This window comes from Quercus robur, chromosome 8 (assembly GCF_932294415.1).
Source record: "Quercus robur chromosome 8, dhQueRobu3.1, whole genome shotgun sequence".
NCBI lineage: Eukaryota > Viridiplantae > Streptophyta > Magnoliopsida > Fagales > Fagaceae > Quercus > Quercus robur.
In genome coordinates this window covers 34,355,631-34,378,775 of record NC_065541.1, presented here as the reverse complement: position 1 = coordinate 34,378,775, position 23,145 = coordinate 34,355,631, and the positions used below count along the sequence as shown (strand labels likewise).

Below are 23,145 nucleotides of genomic sequence, written 5' to 3'. Positions count from 1 at the left end.
GGATTGATTTGATTCTATAAAAAGAGTTGCTTCTTAAAGTCATGTCACCGCAAAAGAATTTCAAATATAATTCATTCTAAATATGTCTTTTTAATTATTTGATGTCTTGCAACACTAAGTTATGTATACACCCCCCCATTTAATCTTTTTTTTTTTTTTACTTATTTTGTTTTGCTAGAAACTGAACTAAATTTGCCTACTGTCGTGTATAATTGCCCACTTAACCACCTCCTTTTATAGCCACAAACATTTATATTGGTTAGTGAAGGAAGAGTCCAAGTCACATTATAAAGCCTGTCCTGTCAATGCTCCTCAGTAGCTTCAGGCAGCAAGGATGATAACGAACCACTATGTTTGCTGGCCAAAGGTGTATTCCTTCGAGATTGTCGCTTTGTTGGGATGAGCTTAGGTTCTTTATCTTCTTCTTCTGTGGCTGCATGACTCTCACTATCATCTTCTTCCACAAAAACTGGGTGAATGTAGGCATTTTCAAGAAACCCTTTCAAGTTCAGGTTTGGCTCCTTTGCACGTTCCAAGGTATCTTTCATCATTGCTTCCTGAAAAATACACCAAAAGAAAAATATAATACGGGTATAAGACCAAAAACAAAAGGAAGAAAGGGGAGGGAGAGGGAGAGGGAGAGGGTGAGAATACAAGGATGTTGACATTATTTTTAGATATATCATTCAAAAGCTCACATTAATCTGTCAAACAAACAAAATGTTAGAGAACTATTATAGATGAAAAAAGACCCATAAGTTATGACAAAGAGGTGGTCAGAAGAAAAGTTTTGACCAAATAAATAGGAAAAAAGGGGGTGTCAACCCAATAGTAAGTAATGAAACACCACAAAGCAATGATTTGTTTCTTGCAAACAATCCACCTATAAAAGAAAGAGCAATGATTATTAGACACTAGTGTGTATGGCGTGTGTACACCACATCAGTTGAAATTGTGTCTTCAAAACATGGTTTTAGTTAGTTTGTGAAATCGTGTTTTCAAAACATGATTTCAAAATTATAACTGAAATTGTGTTTCCAAGGTTGTGTGCAACAGACATTAACAAAAAGAAAACATACACAAACCTGTAATGGATATTTAACAAAAGCAGGTTCATAACGGCCTTTGCAGAAGATATGAAACCATATGGTTAACACTGGGAGTGCAATGAGCAGTGGAGTTGACTGAGCAGCTTCTTTTGTACTTAATAATCCCATCAGTAGCAACTGTGAGACAACTAGGGCAGCAATTATGCGCCCATGGACATCAGGCCAGAATGCAGCAGCACTCTCGTACTCCTGATTGTAGACATTTATAATCTGCAGATTTCATACAAGAGTTTCATCAGAGCAAAGTTTCCCCATCAAGCCTGGCAATATATAGCAGAACTTCTAGCAGGCAGGCCTAAATTACTCATCAGCATTATGACCAAGTGCAGTTAATGCTTTACACTAAGAAGGTTCATCAGATATGCATCTATATTGATTATTTTGGTTGCAAAATTTATTTTTAAAACTAAACGTAAATTCAAAAGAATGATCATATCACCAGCCTGTTCAAATAAAAGAGCAAGTAAACACCAGACAGAAAAGCCTGAAGTGATAGAGCCAACAACCATTTCAGATGTTTTGCGTATGAAATAAAGAAAAAAGCTGCCACTCTAGAGTATGAATGCCAACATCCAAGAGAAAACCAGTCATAAAAATAAACATTTCACAAAATTCAATTATTAGCTATTTAACAATCCCCAAACTGGAGAACAAACTGAGCATGTAATACACTCCTCTAACTTGAGCTTACCTTTGTATGCAGTTTGAGGTTCCCAACTACACACAAAGTATTGAAAAAAAATGCCTCAATTTGAATTTAGCAAAAGGGATAAACAAGTACAATATCATATGCAAATTGAGACAAATGCTTAAACAGTATTTCCTCCTTGCTTATCAGATCAGAAAATAAATTATCACTATACTTACATTACAAACATATGAAAATACTTCATTTAAATAATAATAATAATGGGCTACATTTACCTGATGACGGTATACAACATATGCCAATCCAAAGAATACTATGATGAATGGAAGCAAGACAGGAGTCACCACAGCGTAAACAAGGCCAAGTAAGAAATAAAGTTGTATTTGAGGTTCGCCTGTGTTGAAACCAAGAGTTCCAGGATCCATTGCCTCTTCCCTATCCTTTTCAGTCTTCACAAGGAAAAAATTTCTGATGTGATAAATTACCAATGGCTTCAGCCTTAGAATTTCTCCAGCAACTCCAGCCCACCCATCAACCATTATGTAAGTTATGAAGAAAGTTGCCTTCATTGGAATGGACACACCAATTGTCTTTGGGATACTGCACAATTTTATTATAAAAATTCTCATATCAGTTAGAGAGCATATGAAGAATGTAAATAACACATCTAATATGCTAGATCAACCTATGGCAGTCGTACAAAGAGGTGAAGAATTGTATAGTATGCTTTAAGACAAGCCAGAAAACTTCAACAAATTGGAAATAGATGAAACACTTGCTTTAGAAAACTGCTGGAAAAATGCTTTTATTGTAGTATATGATGGTCACATCTGCCATTATCTATGCACGGGTTAAGTCATGAACATTAAGTAAAAACTGAAATTGATGGATAAAGCTTTTCAAAATATCTATTAATAGTGATGATGCAGAAAGCTTTCTTTAAATGGTAAAGCATAGAACCAAACTAAATTGAGCTTGATAATTTATATTTTTTTAAATAAGAGATTAATTCAGACTACCAGACTACTGCATGATAAATTATAATGTATAAGTGGTATAAAAGACATTCTGCAAAATACTAAATTTTTTTTTTCTATCATATGTCTAAATTATATTAAGATACAGAAAAATTCTCCCTAAGAATCCATCAATTTTAATGAGGAAACCAGGTCTTGCTTTGGGACACATATTAATGAAACTAAGAAACAATAGATATAAGGCCAATCAAGATCACTGGGAAATCTTGCCTTTAGCAAATAACACACAAAACGGACTCTAGATGGTCCACAATGAACAAAGATGTGTTGCTTAGCAAAAAAAAAATGAACAAAGATGTGTTATGTACTGAGCACCTTAATTGCAGCCATATTACTACAACATCCAGCAGGAAGGATCAAAAGTCATTAATTCAGAAATTGCAATTGAGAACAACAGTTGGAATGTACATTAAATTGGTATATCCATGGCTTAAGAAAAGCTGGTAATGCTAATCAGAGCAAAACAAATACTAGCTCTACTAAAATACGAATAGTCTTGTAGCTCACCTAGTTGGCACCTCCTGGTGTTTCCAAAGGAGACATACAGAGTTCAAATCCCCCTCTCCCAATTATCAAATTATCAAAAAAATAAATTGACTCTTCCAACAATCACAAGGTGGCCATATTTTACACAACTATAAATGTTTAATAAAAAAAAATATATAATGCATAATAGATGAATGGAAAGGACATACTCATTTGCGGACTGGTGAATGAAATTATTTAGTTGTTGAAATGCAGTTCCAGTAATTATGCTCCCAAGAAAGACATTAATAAATTGGAAAATGTAATATCTAGTTGCCGATCTCCTTTCTAGAAAAGATATGCTAATAAATCCTTCAAATTTTGACATTATCATCAATATTGTGGGTAGAAAAATGAGAAAAATCTTCAAAGCAATCCCTGGAAGGAATCCTTGGATAAATGACTTTATTCCTTTCCTGCAAGAAACAATAGGGTCTGTTAGTATATATTAGTAGATAATGACATAAAGAACAACTGCACAAGTTCAGGGTAAAACAATCATGAACAAACACCATTCAATTTTTTTATAATTACAACTAAATTGAAGGATCTTCAAGAAATAGAATGGTATGAATTTCATATCAAAGTAAAGGTGGTAATTGATTTTTTTAAATTATGTTATACACACAGGAATTAGCCTGAGCCCATATAACTACTTTTAAGGTAGCCCAAAACATGACATCTGGAAACATTGTAGCTTTCTAAATGCCGTCTTCACTCTCAAACTACCACAGACTATCAACTAAAATTTTTCAAGCAGGAAGGAAATTCCAGAGACTACATTTACCAGTAAAGAACCATAAGCTAAATGAAAACCACAGATTAAGTACCGCATCTACAAGTAATGGTACAGAATGGCTTCTCATGAGTAAACCAAACTGACTTGCTGTGTCACTGCTAAGCTAACCTTTAATATCTTACTATTTTCTCCTCCTGTGTGTTTATTCTTTTATTTTCTTTCATGATGTGCAAAATGTGAAAAAGATGATGACATTAAAGTAAGTGAAGTCCTTCCATATTCTTACTCTAGCAATGCAAAGAAAAAGAAGTGGAGGACACTCACAATTCAATTATGGGCTTTAGGAAAGGCAATGCTTTTTCAATACCCTCAATGTTTGCAAGCGTTTGTACAAACGCAATGGGAATCATGAAAAAGAAGGTAAGGAAAAAGAAAGCAACAGCAATAATAAGCCTCCTAATTGTGAGTGAAACATATGGAATCGCCAAGTTATCCCAAAATACATCACGTGGCTCCGGTGCCCACTCAGTTAACCATATAGTCGGATTCCTGGACTGTTGAGTTTGTGCACAAACAGCTGCACCCCATCGAGTTTTGAAGGAAACAAATGCCGCTGGCATGATATGTTTAGGATTGTTCATTATCTTCTCTTTCTCCGAGGCTATCTGAAAATTATTCATTAAAAAGATAGTATTACAAACATGCTTTTTCTCAACTCAATTGCAATCATGCCACTAGAATGGTAAAAGGAACACATTTGAACAGAAAAACTTTCCTCAAGTAAGGTCCTTGAGCACTAAAATCACATTAGAATTAAACTGATAGAACAAAGTGAATTTAACTACTCAACCATTACTTTAACTCTTTCTAGGAAGTCACAATAAGCTATCATAAGCAAACTCAAGATGCTCAATAAAGTGTGGCTTACCTCTTCTGAAAGTTTTTCAATCTTAGATGCATAAAAATCAATTGCATCCACCTTATCTCCACATAGGCCTAGAAAACCAGTCTGCTCATAAGACATTAGTTACAAAAGGTGAGACATAATACGATGGCAATTGTTCTTTTCATTTGACTATGAAAAACAACCCTCCAAAAGGTATCAGAATTAGATACAGAAAAAAAATCTGGAAAGAATCACATACAGCACCAAACCATTAGCAGGTGCATTACCTTTGAAAAAGGCCTTTTAGATTGATTTCTAGAATATTTAAGTTGATAGTAGTCAAGCCTGTTCTGTATTTTCTTCTTCTCCTTGACCAAATCAGAAAGTTTGTTTGCATTGTAAACGACCTGCATGTATAAACCTAGGTAAGAAACTAAAGAAAAATAATCCTTCACATAGTAACTGGTTTGTAAACTTGTGCATTTCAAGCAGGGACGGAGCCAGAAATTTTTGTTTGGAGGGGCCGATTTGTGTTATTAATTTATTAGTTTATACAAACTTTCATACACATACACAGAAATTAGTATCTTTCATAATGAAATCCTTAAAATTAAATGTTTCATAGTATTAAATTAATCTTTCACCATCTTCCATAGTGAAATCCTTACAATTTTCCTTTTCAATAGAAGTTACCAAATTGCCTACCATTATGAGTAAAAAAATTTCAATTGAATTAAAGAAGTGTTCAAAAACATGAATGATCCAAAACTTCAAGAGATACGAGAACACATTTTACCATAAAAAATGAATTTGAGAAACAATACATTCTCTATAACAACTAAACAAATTGGACAATTTTTTTAAGAACATTATTGGACTGAAACAAATATTTTGGGGGGCTGCTAATTATTAAAATATCAAATATTTCTATATAGTAAAAAGAAATTTTCATACCCCAGCGTAACATGTAGCTCCACCCCTGATTTCAAGGTTTGATAACATAGATAAGCATGTGTATTTATCTACCCTCTCAAGGTCATTCTGAACCTTCTCCCCCCCCCTCTTCCCCCACATGACCCCACTAAAAGAAAAATGATATGGTCAATGGAGATGAGACATGCAAAAAATGCGGCTATCCTTTTCCCTAAATTATCTATACCTCAAAGCTAATACTATTCCCTTGAAATCATTCACCCAAAAAAAAAAAAATGGAAACCAGTCTCCACAGTGTTCTCCATATTTTCCAAGAACACAAGAAAGGGACTATAAATATAGATGATCTCATTACCAATCACCCAAATTTCCTTGGTTGGGGTATAGTGGTCCAAGATGATACAACGCCCATCGAACCATAGTAATGAGAATAACTTTTTTTTTTTGATAGGTAACAGAACTGCACTTCACATTAAGATCACACTAATTACAACCCATACTTGTTCTTTAACTGGAGACGCACACCAATTAGGTAGAAAAGGGGATTACAAACATGTGCAGCAACAAAATTTGCATCCTTCATATAACAGTTGTATCAGCCGCTTCAAACTATGACTGTGATACTCAAGATGTATGCATGGGTGTACATATCAATGAATGTGTCTCCGTGTGGAGTATATGCACTTACATTTGTATGCATTTATGATGCCTGCAATGCATATGTGTGAGTATGCATCTATATATGTATTTATGTAGTTGATTTTGGTTTATGCAGGTACTTGTACGCTTTATACATGGAGAACTACAGAATCAAACCTGGTGGGTGAAATAGTGTTCAGGATGGTTGACAAGAAAAAAGTGTTCCACAAGCTCATTAACTGACTCATCAGGATCTGGTGGCACATTTCTTACAAGTACCTGCACCCAACAGAATAACTAAATATAAGATATATCAACATGTAAACTAAATGTTGACCTATAGCCTACTACAATCCTGAGAAAGAATATGATCTCAAAATACAAGGGTTGGCAACTTGGCATAGCCCTTTAACTGAAGTAAAAATATAAATATCCAACATCTGACAGCTCCTGATTGTCCCACCCATCATTTAGGTACTTAAGACAGATTAAAGAAATTAACTTCCCCATATATATAAGCTCATAGCGCACATGGAAAGGGTTATATACTTGACTGCACTTATCCAGCTATTCCCGCCCACCCCCCCCCCCCCCCCCCTTTTTTTTCATATATAATGACAAGTAATGAGAACCTATAGAAATGCAAGGGACACCTAAAAATAATCACATTTTCCTAAGCTGTTGAACTGCTGATAGCCTGACCCCCATCCCACCCATTCAGATGCTATACCTGCACTATCATGCTACAGGGACTTGGCCTTTGGCCCATATCCCATTAGTTTGATGATACAAAAAGTTTGAACTTACTGTAAACTGATCGGGACGCCGTTTTTCTGATGCAAGAAAATGCAACCTCATCGATGCAACTATCTCGTACTCTTTTTTCAAAACATAGCATGTCCAGAAGGTAAAAACATAAGCCATTACCAAATGGGTCCAAAATCTGCAACAAAAATTAGATAAAGTTAATTGAAAATTTTCATTAGAATGTTGTTGCATACTGGGTCAAATCTAAGAACCAGTTGATATATACGGTGATGTATTAGTGTCCACTCCATAGGCCAGTACACCAGTTGCCTTGTAATATATATGCTAAAAGTTGAAACCAAGAAAGCAAAGATATACAGACAATCCTTAATATCTTTACGGTTTTGTCAGACAAAAGAGGAAGCCATCAAGATTACTCATAAAAAAAAACAGAGAAAAAAAAAAAAAAAAGGAAAAAGAGAGGTAGCCATCAAAATAAGAAAAGGTAACTGAGGGCAAAACTAATGATTTGAAAGACAGTGGATTTATGTAACATCCCATAAATTTTAATATTCTTTATTTTAATAATATTAATTGATTATTAGATATTGAAAGAAAATTTAATTAGCATATAACCTAATATTGTACTTGGGCAAAACTAAAATATTTTCCCTAATTTCTAATAAGTAATTTAAGTAGGAGCACTTTGGTAAATAGTCTTAACCCTGATTACCCACTATTTATTTATTTCTTCTCGTTTCAAGTTGCCCTAGTGCTCTCCATGAAAAAGTACATGGTATTTCCGCTCAATGCAGGGGAAACACCACATACCACCTCCCTTCCATATTGGTAGCCACCAACTCCTCCTTAATCTCACTCTCTCTCAAGTTCTTTATGCCAATCCCCATCCCTATCTTTGATTCAGGCCTCACCAACCCCAAATCAGCTAGTAAGAGCTAACCTCAATCTTAAATACTAGCAGGGATTGATGGGAATCATTGGGAACTGTCACACCTTACCTAATCAAATCCACATGTTCTCAAGATGCATGCTTTATTTCTTTTCAGAAAATAAATGGTATTAGAACTTTAGGGCTTTACATTTAAATTTTAACGAGTCTTTGACAGAATCTTTGGAGCCCGTAGTAGTGAATAATAATTAATTTTATACATTTCCATGTTAGGCATTGCTATGTGTGGTTTGCTATAGGTTTTAAGGACAGGTTTGAATTTGCTTTAGTGGTTATGTCCATTGAATGTTCCTTGATAAAGTTCCATATTTCTTAAGATGTTTTTTTCCATATTGTGGATGCTTGTCACCCTTCTAATCTCATATTATTTTCATCTCTCTCTTGAGCTATTGCATTTGTGAAACTAAGTTGTTCATGTTAGTAAGCACCCTTAATTGAATTCTTTGCCATGAAGTAATTTCACCGACCCTGCCCATGGGGCAATATATGGCCATGAATTGGATTATGTAATTGATGTTGTGGAAGTTGGGATGTTGTAGGGGTAAATTCAATTTCATGGATGATGATTTCTGATTTTTTTTTTTTTTTTTAATATAGGAAAATGATTTCTGACATTTAATTTTATGTACCCCATAAATTTAGCAATATTTCCTGTAATTTAAAGGATTTCCATCTTTTCAAAAAATTAAGTTATTTCTTTGAGGTGTGTAATATTCGGAGTCAAATTGTCAAATCAGTAGGCCATAAGTGTGATGTAGGTGAGCTTGACATTGGTGTTGCCTAGGATATTTGGAAACATAATTAATTTTCTAACCCACAAATGTGGTGAAATGAAAGAGAAATGATATATCTACAACAATTTTACAACAAATCCTAAGTGACAAGTTGTTATTAGTTGTTATTGTTGAAGCAAAAAAATAATCTTAGCATTAGTTTGAAATTTGAACCAATAATAACTAACCACCTGTGATTTGTTGTAAAAATGTTGTAAACGTAGTAAGAAAAATTTCTTGATCTTGTGATGTGTATTTGTACGATTTTTTTGGAAAGAAATTTTTTAGAAAATAAAAAGTTTTATGCAATAACTTTTTATATAAAAAAAAAAAAAAAAATTTTGGTAAAAAAGACTAATTGCCTAGATATCATGCAACTTCAACTACTAATGTTAGTTTGGTCCACTTTAATCGGATTCTGCTGGACATTCGATTGGTAATTGGTTGTTGAGAGTCCAACCTTAGTGTTGCCCATTGTTAGCCTATTATTTTTATATATAAACTTGGTTATGTATTGTTATAGATATACATCATATACCTTTACAACAACAAAAAGCCTTAGTCTCAAAATTTTGGGTCAGCCATGGATCTTCATCAGTTTAGTTAGGGTCGGTTACATGTATTATTTTCCTCTATTCTATTTTATCTAAAGTCATACTCTCTATTACTTTCTAAATTGACATTTCCTTTTTTATTACTTCTGCTAATGTGTTTTTTTGGTCTTCCTCTATCTTTTTCGTTCCCTCAACTTAAATCAACTCACTCTTCCTTATAAGTGCATTAGTCAGTCGCTCTCTTTTGAACATGACCAAACCATCTTAAGTGACTCTCTCTCATCTTTTTATTAATAGGGGCCGCCCTATCTTTATGCGAGTTTCCTCATTTCGAATCCTATCTTTCATTGTATTTCTACTTATCCTTCTTAAAATTCTCATTTTATCTAGGGTCTAAAGGCTTGGGATGAGTTGTAGACCTAGACATTCTAGGTTCAATACCCACTGAAAGTTCTCCTGGATTACTTGATATATGGTTATGGTAGTTACCCTTATTTTACTCCCTAGGGTTGGGTCCAAAAAGGTCGTGCCTTGGTAAGGTTCCATGTCAAAAAAAAAAATCCCATTTCACCTACCCTCATTTTAGGGATATGTTGCTTCTTAACGATCCAACATTCAGTACCATAAAGTATAGGTGGTTGTATTGTAGCCTTCCAAAATTTTCCTTTCATTTTAGGGATATTTTGATGCACTTCACCGCTCCATCTCCTTCCTCTTATCCTATGATTCACATCCTTCTAAATCTCTCCATCTTTATGAATTACTGATCCAAGATATCGAAAGCTGTCACTATTTAGTATCTCTATCAAGTCTTACCGTCCATTTGTTTATGTTTTGACTTTCACTACATTCCATGTACTTTGTTTTAGTCCTACTTAATAGAAAGCCTTTAAATTTTAGAGCATTTCGCCAAATTTCTAACTTGACATTAACTTCACTTCTAGTTTCATCCATTAAAACTATATCATTTGCAAAAAGTGTATACCAAGGACTTCCTCTTGGATCAATTTAATAAGATCATCCATTACTAGTGCAAAGAGTTATGGACTTAATGTGATCCTCAATGCAAACCTATAGTGATAGGAAACTTTTTTTTTTTTTTTGATAAGTAAGAAGAAAATATTATTAATAAGGGAAAAACACGAAAATACAAAGAGTTCACAGTAGTGAACAAAAAAAAACATAAGCAGCCACTAAGAAATACTAATAGATGAAAGGAATTCCATAAGGGTAAAACAATCTAAGAGACCCCAACACCAAGACCAATCAAAGAGGGTACGATGGCATAAATCTAATGATTGAACCACAGTTTTCTCCTTATCCTCAAAAGAACGCCTATTCCGTTTAGTCCAAATAGTCCACATTAAATAGCTTGAAACCAAATTCCAAATATCAGAACTATGCTTCCCAAGCCAATGGTACCAACAAAATAATAAGTCCGCTACTGAACCTGGCATGACCCAATCGATCCCAAATAGCCAGAGCATATACGGCTACAAAGAATGAGCTATCGAACAAAAAAGTAATAGGTGATCCACAGATTCCGCATTACAACAGCACGTACAGCAACGATTCGCCAAAGGGCGACCACGAAGTATAAGGTTACCCAAAGTTAGAATCTAACCATGAGCTACTGTTCACATAAAAAATGCCACTCTTTTAGGAACCCTAACTTTCCAAATTCCCTTCCAAGGGAAAGTGGAATGGGTTGCATTTCGAATCTTATGATAAAAAGACCGAATGTTAAACTTCCCATTTCCATTAAGACCCCAATGAAGCCTGTCGCACCCATCACTCCTAGGAATCCGGGTTTGGATGAATTGAAGAAGGGAGTATGAAGCCGCTAACTCCCAATCATTGAAATCCCTAAAAAAGCTTGAACTCCACACTTTGTCATTATCACCCACCGGAGGGCTTAACACTTCAGAAACATAAGCTTCTTTATTGGCAGAACACAAAAATAATGATCAAGAATTTTAAAAGGGACATCCCCAATCCATTTATCATGCCAAAAAAGAATACGAGAACCATCCCCCACCACAAAAGACAGAAGCTTCGCAAAACTTTCCCAACCTTCACTAATGCTCCGCCATAAACCACAACCATGAGTCCTTCTGCAAACTCTAGTGCACCAACCCCCTTTCCCCTCCCCATATTTCATGGCTATGACCCTTCGCCATAGATGAGTGATTTCATGGCCATACCTCCAAAGCCATTTCCCTAATAGGGCTTGATTAAAAGACGCCAAATTCCGAATTCTCAAGCCACCCAACTTGTGCGGTAAACAAGCCTTTTCCCAAGCCACCAACGAATATTTGAAACACTCAACTGAAGAACCCCACAAAAAGTTCCTCTAAATACATTCCAATCCAGTCGCCACAGCTTTAGGGATAGTAAAAAGGGAAAGGTAATAAGTCGGAAGGCTTGAAAGGGTACTTTTCAACAAAGTGAGTCTACCACCCTTTGTCAAGTAAAGCCGCTTCCAGCCTGAAAGCTTCTTTTCCAACCTCTCAAGAATCGGATTCCAAATAGAGGATGTTTTATACAAAGTTCCCAGTGGCATACCCAAGTAAATCATAGGCAAACTGCCCACCCTGCACTGAAGAATATTAGCCAAGGTCTGAATGTTGCTCACCTCCCCAATAGGAAACTCATTTGAGGTTCCTCTACTTGTTCTCATACTAGTTACAGTTTCGTCGTGCATTTGGTACCATAGAGTATAGGTGGTTGTATAGTAGTATTCTAAAATTTTCCTTTTAACTTAATAGGTACTCTATGATTGCAAAATACATCTGATGCACTTCACCACTCCATCTCCTTTCTCTTATGCTATGATTCACATCCTTCTAAATCTCTCCATCTTTATGAATTACAGATCCAAGATATCGAAAGCTGTCACTATTTAGTATCTCTTGACCATTAAGTCTTACTGTCCATTTGTTTATGTTTTGACTTTCACTACATTCCATGTACTTTGTTTTAGTCCTACTTAATAGAAAGCCTTTAGATTCTAGAGAATTTCGCCAAATTTCTAACTTGACATTAACTTCACTTCTAGTTTCATCCAATAAAACTATATCATCTGCAAAAAGCGTACACCAAGAGACTTCCTCTTGGATCAACTTAATGAGATCATCCATTACTAGTGCCAAGAGTTATGGACTTAATGTGGATCCTTGATGCAAACCTAAAGATAGATTGAATTTGTTAATTTCGGCTCATTGTTTAGAATGGTTTAAATTTGACTTAGCCCATAAAGTTTGGGGTTGATTTTATTTTGACCATTTACATTTCAAAATTTTCATTTGGATCCTTCATGTTTGATTCAGTTTTCTATTTGGCCCTTTACAGTTCAAAATATTCATTTTCATAAAAGGTTAAATGAATGGTCAATTTTAACAACAATTTATGTATCAAACTCACCAAGCCATAGATTTAGTCTAGCCACATCATTCCAACTTTCCCGTGGACTTCCATAAAAATTTAAGATGCTAGAAAAAAAAATTTTCAGTTGAAACAATAAAGTGATACAGTATATAATTTTAATGTAAGAATCAAGTTTGGAAAATTCATTATTAATAAGTGTAAATGAAATCAGGACTGCTACAATGAAGAATCAGAACATAGTGTCAACAAAAATTTCATAAATAACATTTGACCAGGATAGATAAGAAAATATAACATATAAGGAACAAAAAAGATACAACAAAGCAAGAAAAGGTTCTGCATACCTAAGAGATCCAAGTGGAATATTTGAAATAGAAAGCTTATCAATGTCACTATAAGTTAAATTTGAGTGCTCCAAGGTGCCATTGGTCCAATTGACAGGTACGATGATAGCAAAAGCCAGGAATGTAATAGGAACAAAAATTTTTAATCTGCACTTTAATAGCAGAAATGGTAGAATCAGTGAAAGAGGATAAAGTAACAAATCAAAATTGTTTTAAAGAAAAACAGTTTGGTTGATACATTATATACTCCCAGTGCCAAACGGTATTCAGGGGAAAAAAAATTATTCGACAGAATATATTAGTCCATGACTTTTACACACATGGATAAGGTAGAATACCTACTCAACTCCATGGGCTAACATTAGACTGAAAAAATGACAGCTAAAATCACATAGCCAGGCATGCAAGGTACAGAGAAATGATCTTTTTGAGCATACCCTACAAAGTAGATCCTCAAGTAAGCAGCAGAATCCAACCCTGCATGGTCAATTAGCTCAGGCTCTGGCATTTGCAATGCAGCAGGCATCCATTTCAAAAACCTGAGATATGCCCTGAAGTCCAAATTGACAAACCTCCCTACCACTGCACCAGACCTTGATGGACTGCTCCTTAAACCCTTCAGATACCATTTAGGAAAGTAAACCCTATCATTGATAGGTTGAAGCCGCAGAAAGGCAAACGCCACAAAAAAAGCAAACGCAGTGAGGAAGTTGATAGCTGCTGCCATTTCTATGTCCTTAAGCGTAGCCATGTACCCTCTTCAAAGAAAAAGCAAACTGATAATTTCCTGAAAAAACATAAGATGGAACAAAATTGAGCTTTAATGTATAACCAGGTAATATACAACTGAAGAACATTCACAAGGCACCAACTTGGACGCAGTCTGTTTTTAGTGAAAGGGGAGAGTCCCCCTTCTTCATTAAGGAATTGAAAAAAAAAAAAAAAAATACAACAACAACATTAGTCTTGAAATATGGTTTAAATTAAAGCTACTTTTGGCTTTCGGTGCTTTACCAAAAGGATGATATCTCCATTATAAAACAAATGTACAGGGTATTCGGATTTCAGATCAGCCTATAGAAATTTTTTTAATTAGAAAGAGGAAAAAAAAAAAAAAAACATTATGATAAAACTAGACACTAGACCAAAGTGCCTCGTGAAGTCATGATGAAGTAAGTGTTCCATAAAATCCCAAAAGTATTCCTGAGTCAAATAAAAAATTGAGAAAATATTTTCTTTTGATTTGAGACTTCCTGGTCCCAAAATCATACAAGTGGATGAAAAAATAATAAGAAAACTATGAGATATTCAGCTTTCAGAATTATCCATACTCGATACTTCAGAAGAAAATTATATTTTTCTTAAAAAATGGATAAGGCAAAGAGATGCTCAACATAAAGTACCACTGAAAAAAAAACTTGTTTTGCTCAACAATTAGTTAAATCCTTGACACGAAGATAAATGACCTTCAAAAAACTTTGAAACTTAGGAAAGGAAAAGAGATGGAATCCATAAATAATCTGTTTGGCTGCCAAGAAAATGCAAAATTAAAAAAAAAAAAAAAAAAAAAAAAAAAAAAAAAAATTCCACTTGAATAACCATCACAATTTTAAGAGTCAAATTTTGCTCCATCTTTCAGCAACCAAATTGAGCGTGGAGAATTTTCAATTCTAGAGGATTTCATTAATCAATATATCTGAAAACAACACCATTTGATTTTTCCGAGTTATGCCACAAAGAAATGAAAAATTAATTGAAATATATGTTCTATTCTCTATTAATTCCCCACATTTTCTCAGTAACCAAACAGCAGTGAAATTGTAAGATAAACACTCAGGAACCAAACAGCCATTGGGTTCAGATCATCTTTTTAATCGCTGAAAGTTAAAAAATTATGGAAAAAAATTTACTATATATACAAACATACAAAAAAGGGAAAAATTTACTATAACCAAACATACTATGTATGTATGTATGTATGTACATACATACATAAAAATATAACAAAACTCAAATTCTAATTTTCTCAGCTACCAAACAGACTATGAAAATTAAAAAGACAGTCATTAGAGTTTTTTAAAAAAAAAAATTTGCATTTGGAACCCAAATAAACAAAGAAATAGAAAAATCATCTGGTTCTACTTTCGGTCCATTTTCTCAAGAACCAAACGCAACATGCATTGGATCTAGTCTTGTCATTTTAGTTCAATTCCTCAGCAACCAAACAGAAACAAAACATAAAATTTTTCACTCTCACACCTCTCAATGTCTCTATCGACTCCACCACAGAAAACAAGAAGAAGCCTCCCTCCAAAGCCAGAGAGCCAAAACGTTGCGTTTTGGTGATCAATGATAACTGCTACTGCTCTTTAAATCTCACAAGGGAAAAAAAAAAAAAAAAAAAACAAAAGCAAGAGACAGACCTCGGGAAACGGAGCTAAAAACGCAGCTTTTTGAAGATCAACGAGAAAGAGAGAAAGAAAGTAGTACCGTTCTGTTTCTATTTATGTGTACTGTACGAGTGAAGCAATAAAAGAGAGTTAAAAAGAGTCCTCAAGAGTTCAGAGCAGAGCCAAAACGCAGCGTTTTATCTGCAGATTCGAAGCTAAATGGAATGCAATAAATGTGTGTTTATTTTCTTTATCTGAAAGAAAAGAGAGAGAGAGAGAGAGCAAGTTTGGAAAATGAGTTAAGATTGTGAATCGGAGATGAGGTGGCACCGGTTATGTAATTCTAACACTGACAAGTGACAACAGTCGATTCAGCTTTCGGCTTCTTTTTTTGTTTCAGTTTCTTTTTTGTAATTTAGTAATTTTTAATTCAATGAATCCGTTCAATTATGGGAGTTCAATGTTTTCTTGAATAATTTATTAGTTTTAGACTATTACTCCTACATAATAGAGGGGACACAACCTCCCCCATTCCAACCCCAAACCTTAAAAAACGAAGGGACCACTTGGATTTAGTTGTCGGCAAAATTGGGTTTGTTAAGGCCGTCCATGTCTCTAACGGCTACGTTTTTCGAATTCTACTGCTGCCCTTTGACTTCCTATCTCTCCCACTCCCACTCACTATATATATTGCCTCATTTTTTGTCCAAGCTTTTTCAAACCAAAAACGAAATAAACGTTCCCACTATCCCTGTCCCTGTCCTAACTCCTAAGGTAAGCCTTTACGCTATATTTGGTTGGGTGAAAAACAATGATACAAAATATGAAATTACGAAGGGAGAAAAAAGAAAATGAGGTGAGTAAAGTTTTTCATTATGGATCCATCCCTTTTTTTTTTTTTTTTTTTTTTTTACCCTCTCCAAACTAGGTAGGAATAAGTGGCATTGAAAACCTTATCAAAAAAAGTGTTAATTTTGCATTTTTCTACTTTTCATAATAAATGTATAATAGTAATTTGTTATTTATCCTTGTACTTTCCTTATTTTTCGTCATTTTTACCAAACACACATGTTTTTATCCTACCAATTTTTTATACTCACACTTTTTCGTACAATCAAACTTTAAGGTTGAATTTTTTGTGTATTTTGTTTATTTTTTTTAAGATAATCGACTCACTTTCAATAAAAGAATTCAATTTTTTATTTAAATTTTTGTTACTTTTCCTACTTCCTAAAAGGTAGTTGATTACATTTCATTCTCCTTAATCATTGCCCCAAGACAGCGAGCATTCTAGACAAAATTGTAAGGACAATTTTCCCAATAAATAATTCTAAAAAAGTTTTGAAAAATTTTATATCTTTATTTTTTTTAAAAGGTAACAGTAACACATGCATTTGCCTAATTTGATTTTTGCCGACAATGGTGGGTGAACTGTGAAGGACTCCTGGTCCCTGGAAACCTCGGATGTTTAAAAGTCAAAGCATATCCCTGGTCAGGGTGTAAAGTGTAAGTTACAGATAATTTATAAGTTTATATTTGTTTAAGTCAGTTTAATAAGTTTTTAATGCCTTATTTTACGGTTGTCACGACAAAATTTATGAATTGTACTACAAATTAAGGTGAGCTTAGATGATTATCCAAAAAAAAAAAAAAAAAGGTGAGCTTAGATTGTTGTGTAAAAGAAATAAACAAAAAAAAGGAAAAAACAAATGCCAGTAAGATTAGTGCACTGATCTTTTTGCTGTAAAAAAAATATTTCGGACAGTGATACCTAATTTGTGCACTTCACATTATTTGCATCCCCTGGCTTCTGATTCTCTGTGATGGTATAGAAATATAAACAGTTTCGTCCAGACCACTGATATCAATTATATATTAATATTATGCTGCTTTTGTTAAGGATGTTCCAATTAAGGTTCTTTCTTCTGAAGCCAAGTCAGCACCGAGATGCTCCACTATTTATCTAAAGCCAGATCTGTGCCCCATACAAAAAAAATAAATAAATGCCAGTGGATGAGATACAGTGGTCTATTAGTTCTACCATTGAAAGACAATAAAAAAGGCTGATTCTTTCTTTTGTGGGATTTCCTTTTTATTCATAGAAAAGTTATGTTTTTGGCACATAAAAAAGTCATAAATATGCTAAATAGTTTCTCCAAAAAAAGAAAAAAGAAATGCTACATGGTTAGATCTAGCTATCCAATAACTTATCTTCCCAATTGGTCATTAAATCAAACTCAAATTCATAGTCACATAAAAGACTAAAATCATATAAAAGGTATATATTTTCCTACAGCTTAATCTAATCTTCATATTCTCCTGTATTTATTACGGGATACTTAATTAGAATTAGGACATTACTAATTTAATGCAAGTTAAGTATTAAAGTTGCAGAGTGGCGTTAGTGTGTTCTCTCCCTCTCTTCCTGCTTGTGGCCCTTTCCAAAAAAAAAAAAAAAAAACGTACTACATTCTTTTTTTCTTGGCTGTTATTCTTGAAAAAAAAAAAAGACTCTTGGCTTTAAGAATATAGAAAGTCAAACGTCAGTTAATCTTAATAATTAGTAAATTGGGAAAACTGAAAGGCTAAAAGGGAGAAGAAAGAATCAAAGAAATGAGATTGGGACTTGGGAGACTTGTAGAAAAAAATATTGAAAATAATAATAAGAGTAAAGTAATGGAGTTCAAAAAATAAGAAAGTTGAGTAAAGTAACGAAAAAGCCTAGGACTAATTTTTTTTTCACAATTTCTTACTATAACTATAACGTGACAGAGTGTGATTGGTAAATAAAAAATAGTAGATACATGTGTAAGTGGTAGTTAATTTTTTACAATCTGCCACATTAGGGTTGTGATTAAAAAAAAAAATTATAGAATAATTTTTGGTCCTAAAACTACTAGTAAAGTAACAAAAGAGTATGGATAAGAAAAAGAAAAGACTACCGCGCACCTTTGGCGTGATAGTCATTCCACCAGTATAAGTATTCGTGGAGTGTGAGAAGCAATGACCGTAGTTTAAGTTTTCAAAAGGGAGTTTTACATACATATACACTTAAATTCTATCTTGTATCAAAATAATTAGATTAATATAGAATTTTTATCTTGTATCAAAATAATTAAAAAGAAAAAAGAAAAGAAAAGAAAAGGTTATCAATGGGAATAATTAAGGAGCAAATAAATAAGGAAACAATTCATATTAGTTAACAATACTACAAATCTGAGCTGGCAACATATATATATATATATATATATGGGAAAATGCTTACTAAATGTCCAATTACTCTAGTTATAGTATAGGTAGTAGAATGGAATCTTTAGATTAGGTTTGAGACATTGCATTTAATATTTGAAGACAAATTAAGCATTAAAGTTGCAGACTGTCCTTTTTTTCGCTGAATTAGAGTTGCAGAAAAGAACGAAATCTTTGTGATGAGATACCCCCACTGAATATATCCAAAATAAGAGATATCGTCTCGTATAGGAATTCTATGTACAAAATAAATTTTCTAACTTTCTATTATCATATGGTATTAGGATATTTTTAATTTTATCAGTTAATTTAATTTATACTAAAAAAATGCCACACAAACATAGTGTGTAACATCTAATTAATGTAATGTGTATCTTTTAATTCACATGTGTAGGACACGGCTTGTGTCCAATGGATAAATTTCCTAACTTTCTATTATCATATGGTATTAGGATATTTTTAATTTTATCAGTTAATTTAATTTATACTAAAAAAATGCCACACAAACATAGTGTGTAACATCTAATTAATGTAATGTGTATCTTTTAATTCACATGTGTAGGACACGGCTTGTGTCCAGTGGAAACTTTCACTGGACACGTTGGATGATGGACACGTGTCCACTCTTGGATATGTGTCCACCATCCAATGTGTAGTGGAAACTTCCACTGGACACAAGCCACACCCACGTGTAAACATTAACAACAATAATTAAGGCAATATTGTGAGATTAAGATCTTCTGGCAGCTTTAGAATTCCTAAAAATTTGATCCACTTTACTTATTTTAGAATGAAGAATAATGCTACAATCACAAACTATTTTACAGTATTTTTATAAAATATTAACGTGGCAAACCTCTTATTGGTTTTGAATTAATCCCACAATTAATATTATTTTTTCATTTACCAATAATCACACACCACATCGGCAGTTTGTACTTTTTTCATAAAATAATTTGTATCTCTAGCATTATTAAAAAATGAGGGCGTAAATGCTCTTTTCGTCTCTACATTTTGGGGTCATTTCTATTTTGGTCCCTACATTTCTATTTTACCACTTTTAGTCCCTAATCCAATTAACGCTTGTTATTTTAGTCATTTCCGTCACTCAACTAACAGAAAAAGCTGGCGTGGCAAACGGAGTACACTGTTAACACAGTAAATGCTGACATGGTGAATAAAATAATAATAATAAAATTATTTATTATTTAATAAATGTCAAGTCAGCATAAAATAATAATAAAATAATAATAAATGCCACCTCAGATCCTTTAGAATTTTAAATTTTAATTGATCAATTTAAAAAAAAAAAAAAAAACAGAATTAAAAATAAAAAAAAAACACATGAATTTAGATCTAACATCCTCTTCATCAAGAACATAGAAGAGCACAACCCAGAAAAAATCATACAAACCCAGAAAAACAAACACAAAGAACACAAGAGAATCAAACTCAGAAAAATCATAAATTTCAGAACCCACAATTACATAGACAAAATTTCAGAACCCAAACCCAAAACTTAACCCAGTTTTTTTTCACTACTCCATTTCCTCAATGCCCCACTCTCTCTTTCTCTCTTCATTCAACATGAACCATAGAATCAGAGCATCTACCAAACCCTTCTCCACTTCAAGCTCCCACTTTGAACATCAATGCCACCACAATAAATCTCACCGAGCCCTCTCTTTCACTCTAAACCCGAGCTCTGTCTTTAACCTCTGAAGCTCCCATGGCTGAAGCCCAAGCTTTCACTATCTCTGATCCTCATCACCACCACAAACGGTGGTTCCACATCTCGATCCCTTTAAATCCGAGCCAAAACAACACCTATCTCCAATTTCTACTCTCTTACTCTCAACCTCAAAACCCACCGCACGTCATCTCCACCGTCCTCCAACGTTGCCGCTCAACAAACTCCGGTCAACGCCTTCACCAATGGTATCCCCTGCTTCTCCGGCAGGATCTATGGCCCGCGCTGTCCCTAGAGGAAGAAGCTCGTGGCGGCCAAGTTTATGCTTTTCCTCAACCCGATCCCTAACTCGGTCCAAGACTCGTCCGATTCGCTCAGTAATGACATTCTCCTCACTCACTGAAATGGATTACTTCGATTCTTAGTCAAAGATTTTTCATGTTGTAGAGAGGGTTCTATTTGTAGTTGTTTCTACTTTGTTCAATTATGTGAAAAAAACTTTGGGTTTGGGTTCTGAAATTTTGTCTATGTAATTGTGGGTTATGATTTTGCTGATCTGGGTTTCCACCTTGTTCAGATTTGGTTGTAATTGTTGTATTCATGGGTTGCTATTAGATTCAAAGCCCAACTTTAGATTTGTTTTGTTTCTTTTCTGTGTTTGAGAGAGAGAGAGAGATGAAGATGGAGAAATCAATGAATTACCAGATCTGAATTCAAGTTTTATTTATTTATTCATTTATTAATTTGGTTTATGTATATATGTGGATTGATTTTGTTTTGTACAATGTTCATTTATGATTTTTCTGAGTTTGATTTTCTTGTGTTCTTTGTGTTTGATATTCTGGGTTTGAATATTTTTCCTGGGTTGTGCTCTTCTATGTTCTTGATGAAGAGGCTGTTAGATCAAAATTCATGTGTTTTTTATTTTTAATTCTGTTTTTTTATTAAAAAATTGATCAATTAAAATTTAAAATTCTAAACTAACATGGATTTGATGTGGCATTTATTATTATTTTATGTTGACTTGGCATTTATTAAATAATAAATAATTTTTTTTATTATTATTTTATTCGCCATATCAGCATTTACTGTGTCAACAGTGCACTCCGTTTGTCACGTTAGCTTTTTCTGTTAGTTAAGTGACGGAAAGGACTAAAATAATAAGCGTTAATTGGATTAAAGACTAAAAGTGGTAAAATAGAAATGTAGGGACCAAAATAGAAATGACCCCAAAATGTAGGGACGAAAAGAGCATTTACGCCAAAAATGAATATATATAACTTTAATAATTTTAGAAAAATCTTTTTTTTAAAGAAAGTTTCAATATATGATGTCCGCTCTTGATGATAACTCTTTATTATTAAATTAAGACACCAATTAGTGTTTGGTATAGGCAGGGGTTGAACCTCAGATCTTTTAAACAACCATCAGAGATTTTACCAGGTTAGTTAACTGGAACCCACTTAGAAAAATCTTAATTCATGGTGAAGTTACCCTAATTTTTTTTTAAGATTCTCAACTAAAATTGTGGTACTTACTACTTAACAATTATGGAACATTATGGTGCTGTTTGGATTCTTGTTTCCTGCATTTCCGCATCGCGTTTTTCTCTTCTTCTTCTTCTTCTTTTTTTAACCGTAAATGTTGACTTTTCCCATAAACAGTGCACGGGTGCACTGTTCACAGGACCCACAAACATCACTTTTCAGCAACTTTTTCATTAAAAATGGGTCCCACAGTACTATTCACACTTTTAGAAATTATTTTGCTACAATGTTTTTAGTTTTCAGCTGTATCCAAACGAACCCTATATCTGCACTTGTAAATATTGTAATTAATAACTATGCTACCCCAAATCAAGATTCTCTCCATTTATTATGGTGAGAAGTGTTTAAAGATGTACGTAGCCGATTATTATTGCTACTAGTATGTAACTCATACTTACGCACGAGAATGATAAATTATAGTGATACTATTGATGTTAACTTGGGTTATTAAATATATAGGACATAATTTTACCAGGACATTTGGAGGTACTAAAATAGTTTTTCCTTACAATTTTCATAATATTAGTTACACCGCTTTTACGTATATAATTTTGAAAATTACTACTGGATACTACATATACAATATCAATTCACAATTATTGCTTGTGAAATTCTACTAAATACAACACAAAATAAAATAATAAATTGGTCAAATAGTATCTCCTAAATTGAATTGGGATAGGTGTATGGGATTATTCACCTCAATTATAGTTTATTACGTTTAATATCTTCACATACAAAATATCTGATAGAAATTGTATAAAAATATATGCTCATTAGTTTAGAGAAAAAATAACAACAGAAATATAAACAATTTAATTTATATGGAAAGCTAACAAAAGCAAAATCCAATATATATATATATATATATATAAAATCTAGTTAGTAATGGACCGTACATAATCATAGTATATTACATAAACTAGCTTATAACCCCATATATATGCATGGATATACTTAAAAATATATAATAAGAT

General features: G+C 33.5%; 1 protein-coding gene across 6 annotated transcripts; it reads right to left on the bottom strand.

Moving 5' to 3' along the window:
• Positions 1-44: 44 nt before the first annotated feature.
• On the bottom strand, positions 45-16,064 carry LOC126695310 (CSC1-like protein At3g21620). 6 transcript variants are annotated; one of them, XM_050392002.1, is made up of 12 exons: positions 15,783-16,064; positions 13,730-14,079; positions 13,293-13,439; positions 7,325-7,460; positions 6,695-6,796; positions 5,233-5,352; positions 4,988-5,068; positions 4,384-4,724; positions 3,491-3,736; positions 2,034-2,358; positions 1,086-1,319; positions 45-557 (listed from the first exon to the last, which is right to left on the bottom strand). In XM_050392002.1, the coding sequence occupies exons 2-12, from the start codon at positions 14,041-14,043 to the stop codon at positions 303-305; spliced, it is 2,301 nt and encodes a 766-aa protein (XP_050247959.1). In that variant the 5' UTR covers positions 14,044-14,079; positions 15,783-16,064; the 3' UTR covers positions 45-302. The 6 variants fall into 6 exon arrangements, with proteins under 6 accessions (XP_050247959.1, XP_050247961.1, XP_050247958.1 ...); XM_050392004.1 differs by lacking the exon at positions 15,783-16,064 and adding an exon at positions 15,716-15,774; XM_050392001.1 differs by lacking the exon at positions 15,783-16,064 and adding an exon at positions 15,552-15,708.
• Positions 16,065-23,145: the final 7,081 nt, after the last annotated feature.

What these genes read in the sequence shown, in the direction of transcription:
- LOC126695310 (XM_050392002.1), bottom strand. Translation starts at nt 14,043, where the DNA reads ATGGCTACGCTTAAGGACATAGAAATGGCAGCAGCTATCAACTTCCTC. An exon ending in CTAAAAGGCCTTTTTCAAAG is followed by an intron (nt 5,069 to 5,232) that starts GTAATGCACCTG and finishes TCTTATGAGCAG; the next exon opens with ACTGGTTTTCTAGGCCTATG. An exon ending in ATTCACCAGTCCGCAAATGA is followed by an intron (nt 2,359 to 3,490) that starts GTATGTCCTTTC and finishes AAAATTGTGCAG; the next exon opens with TATCCCAAAGACAATTGGTG.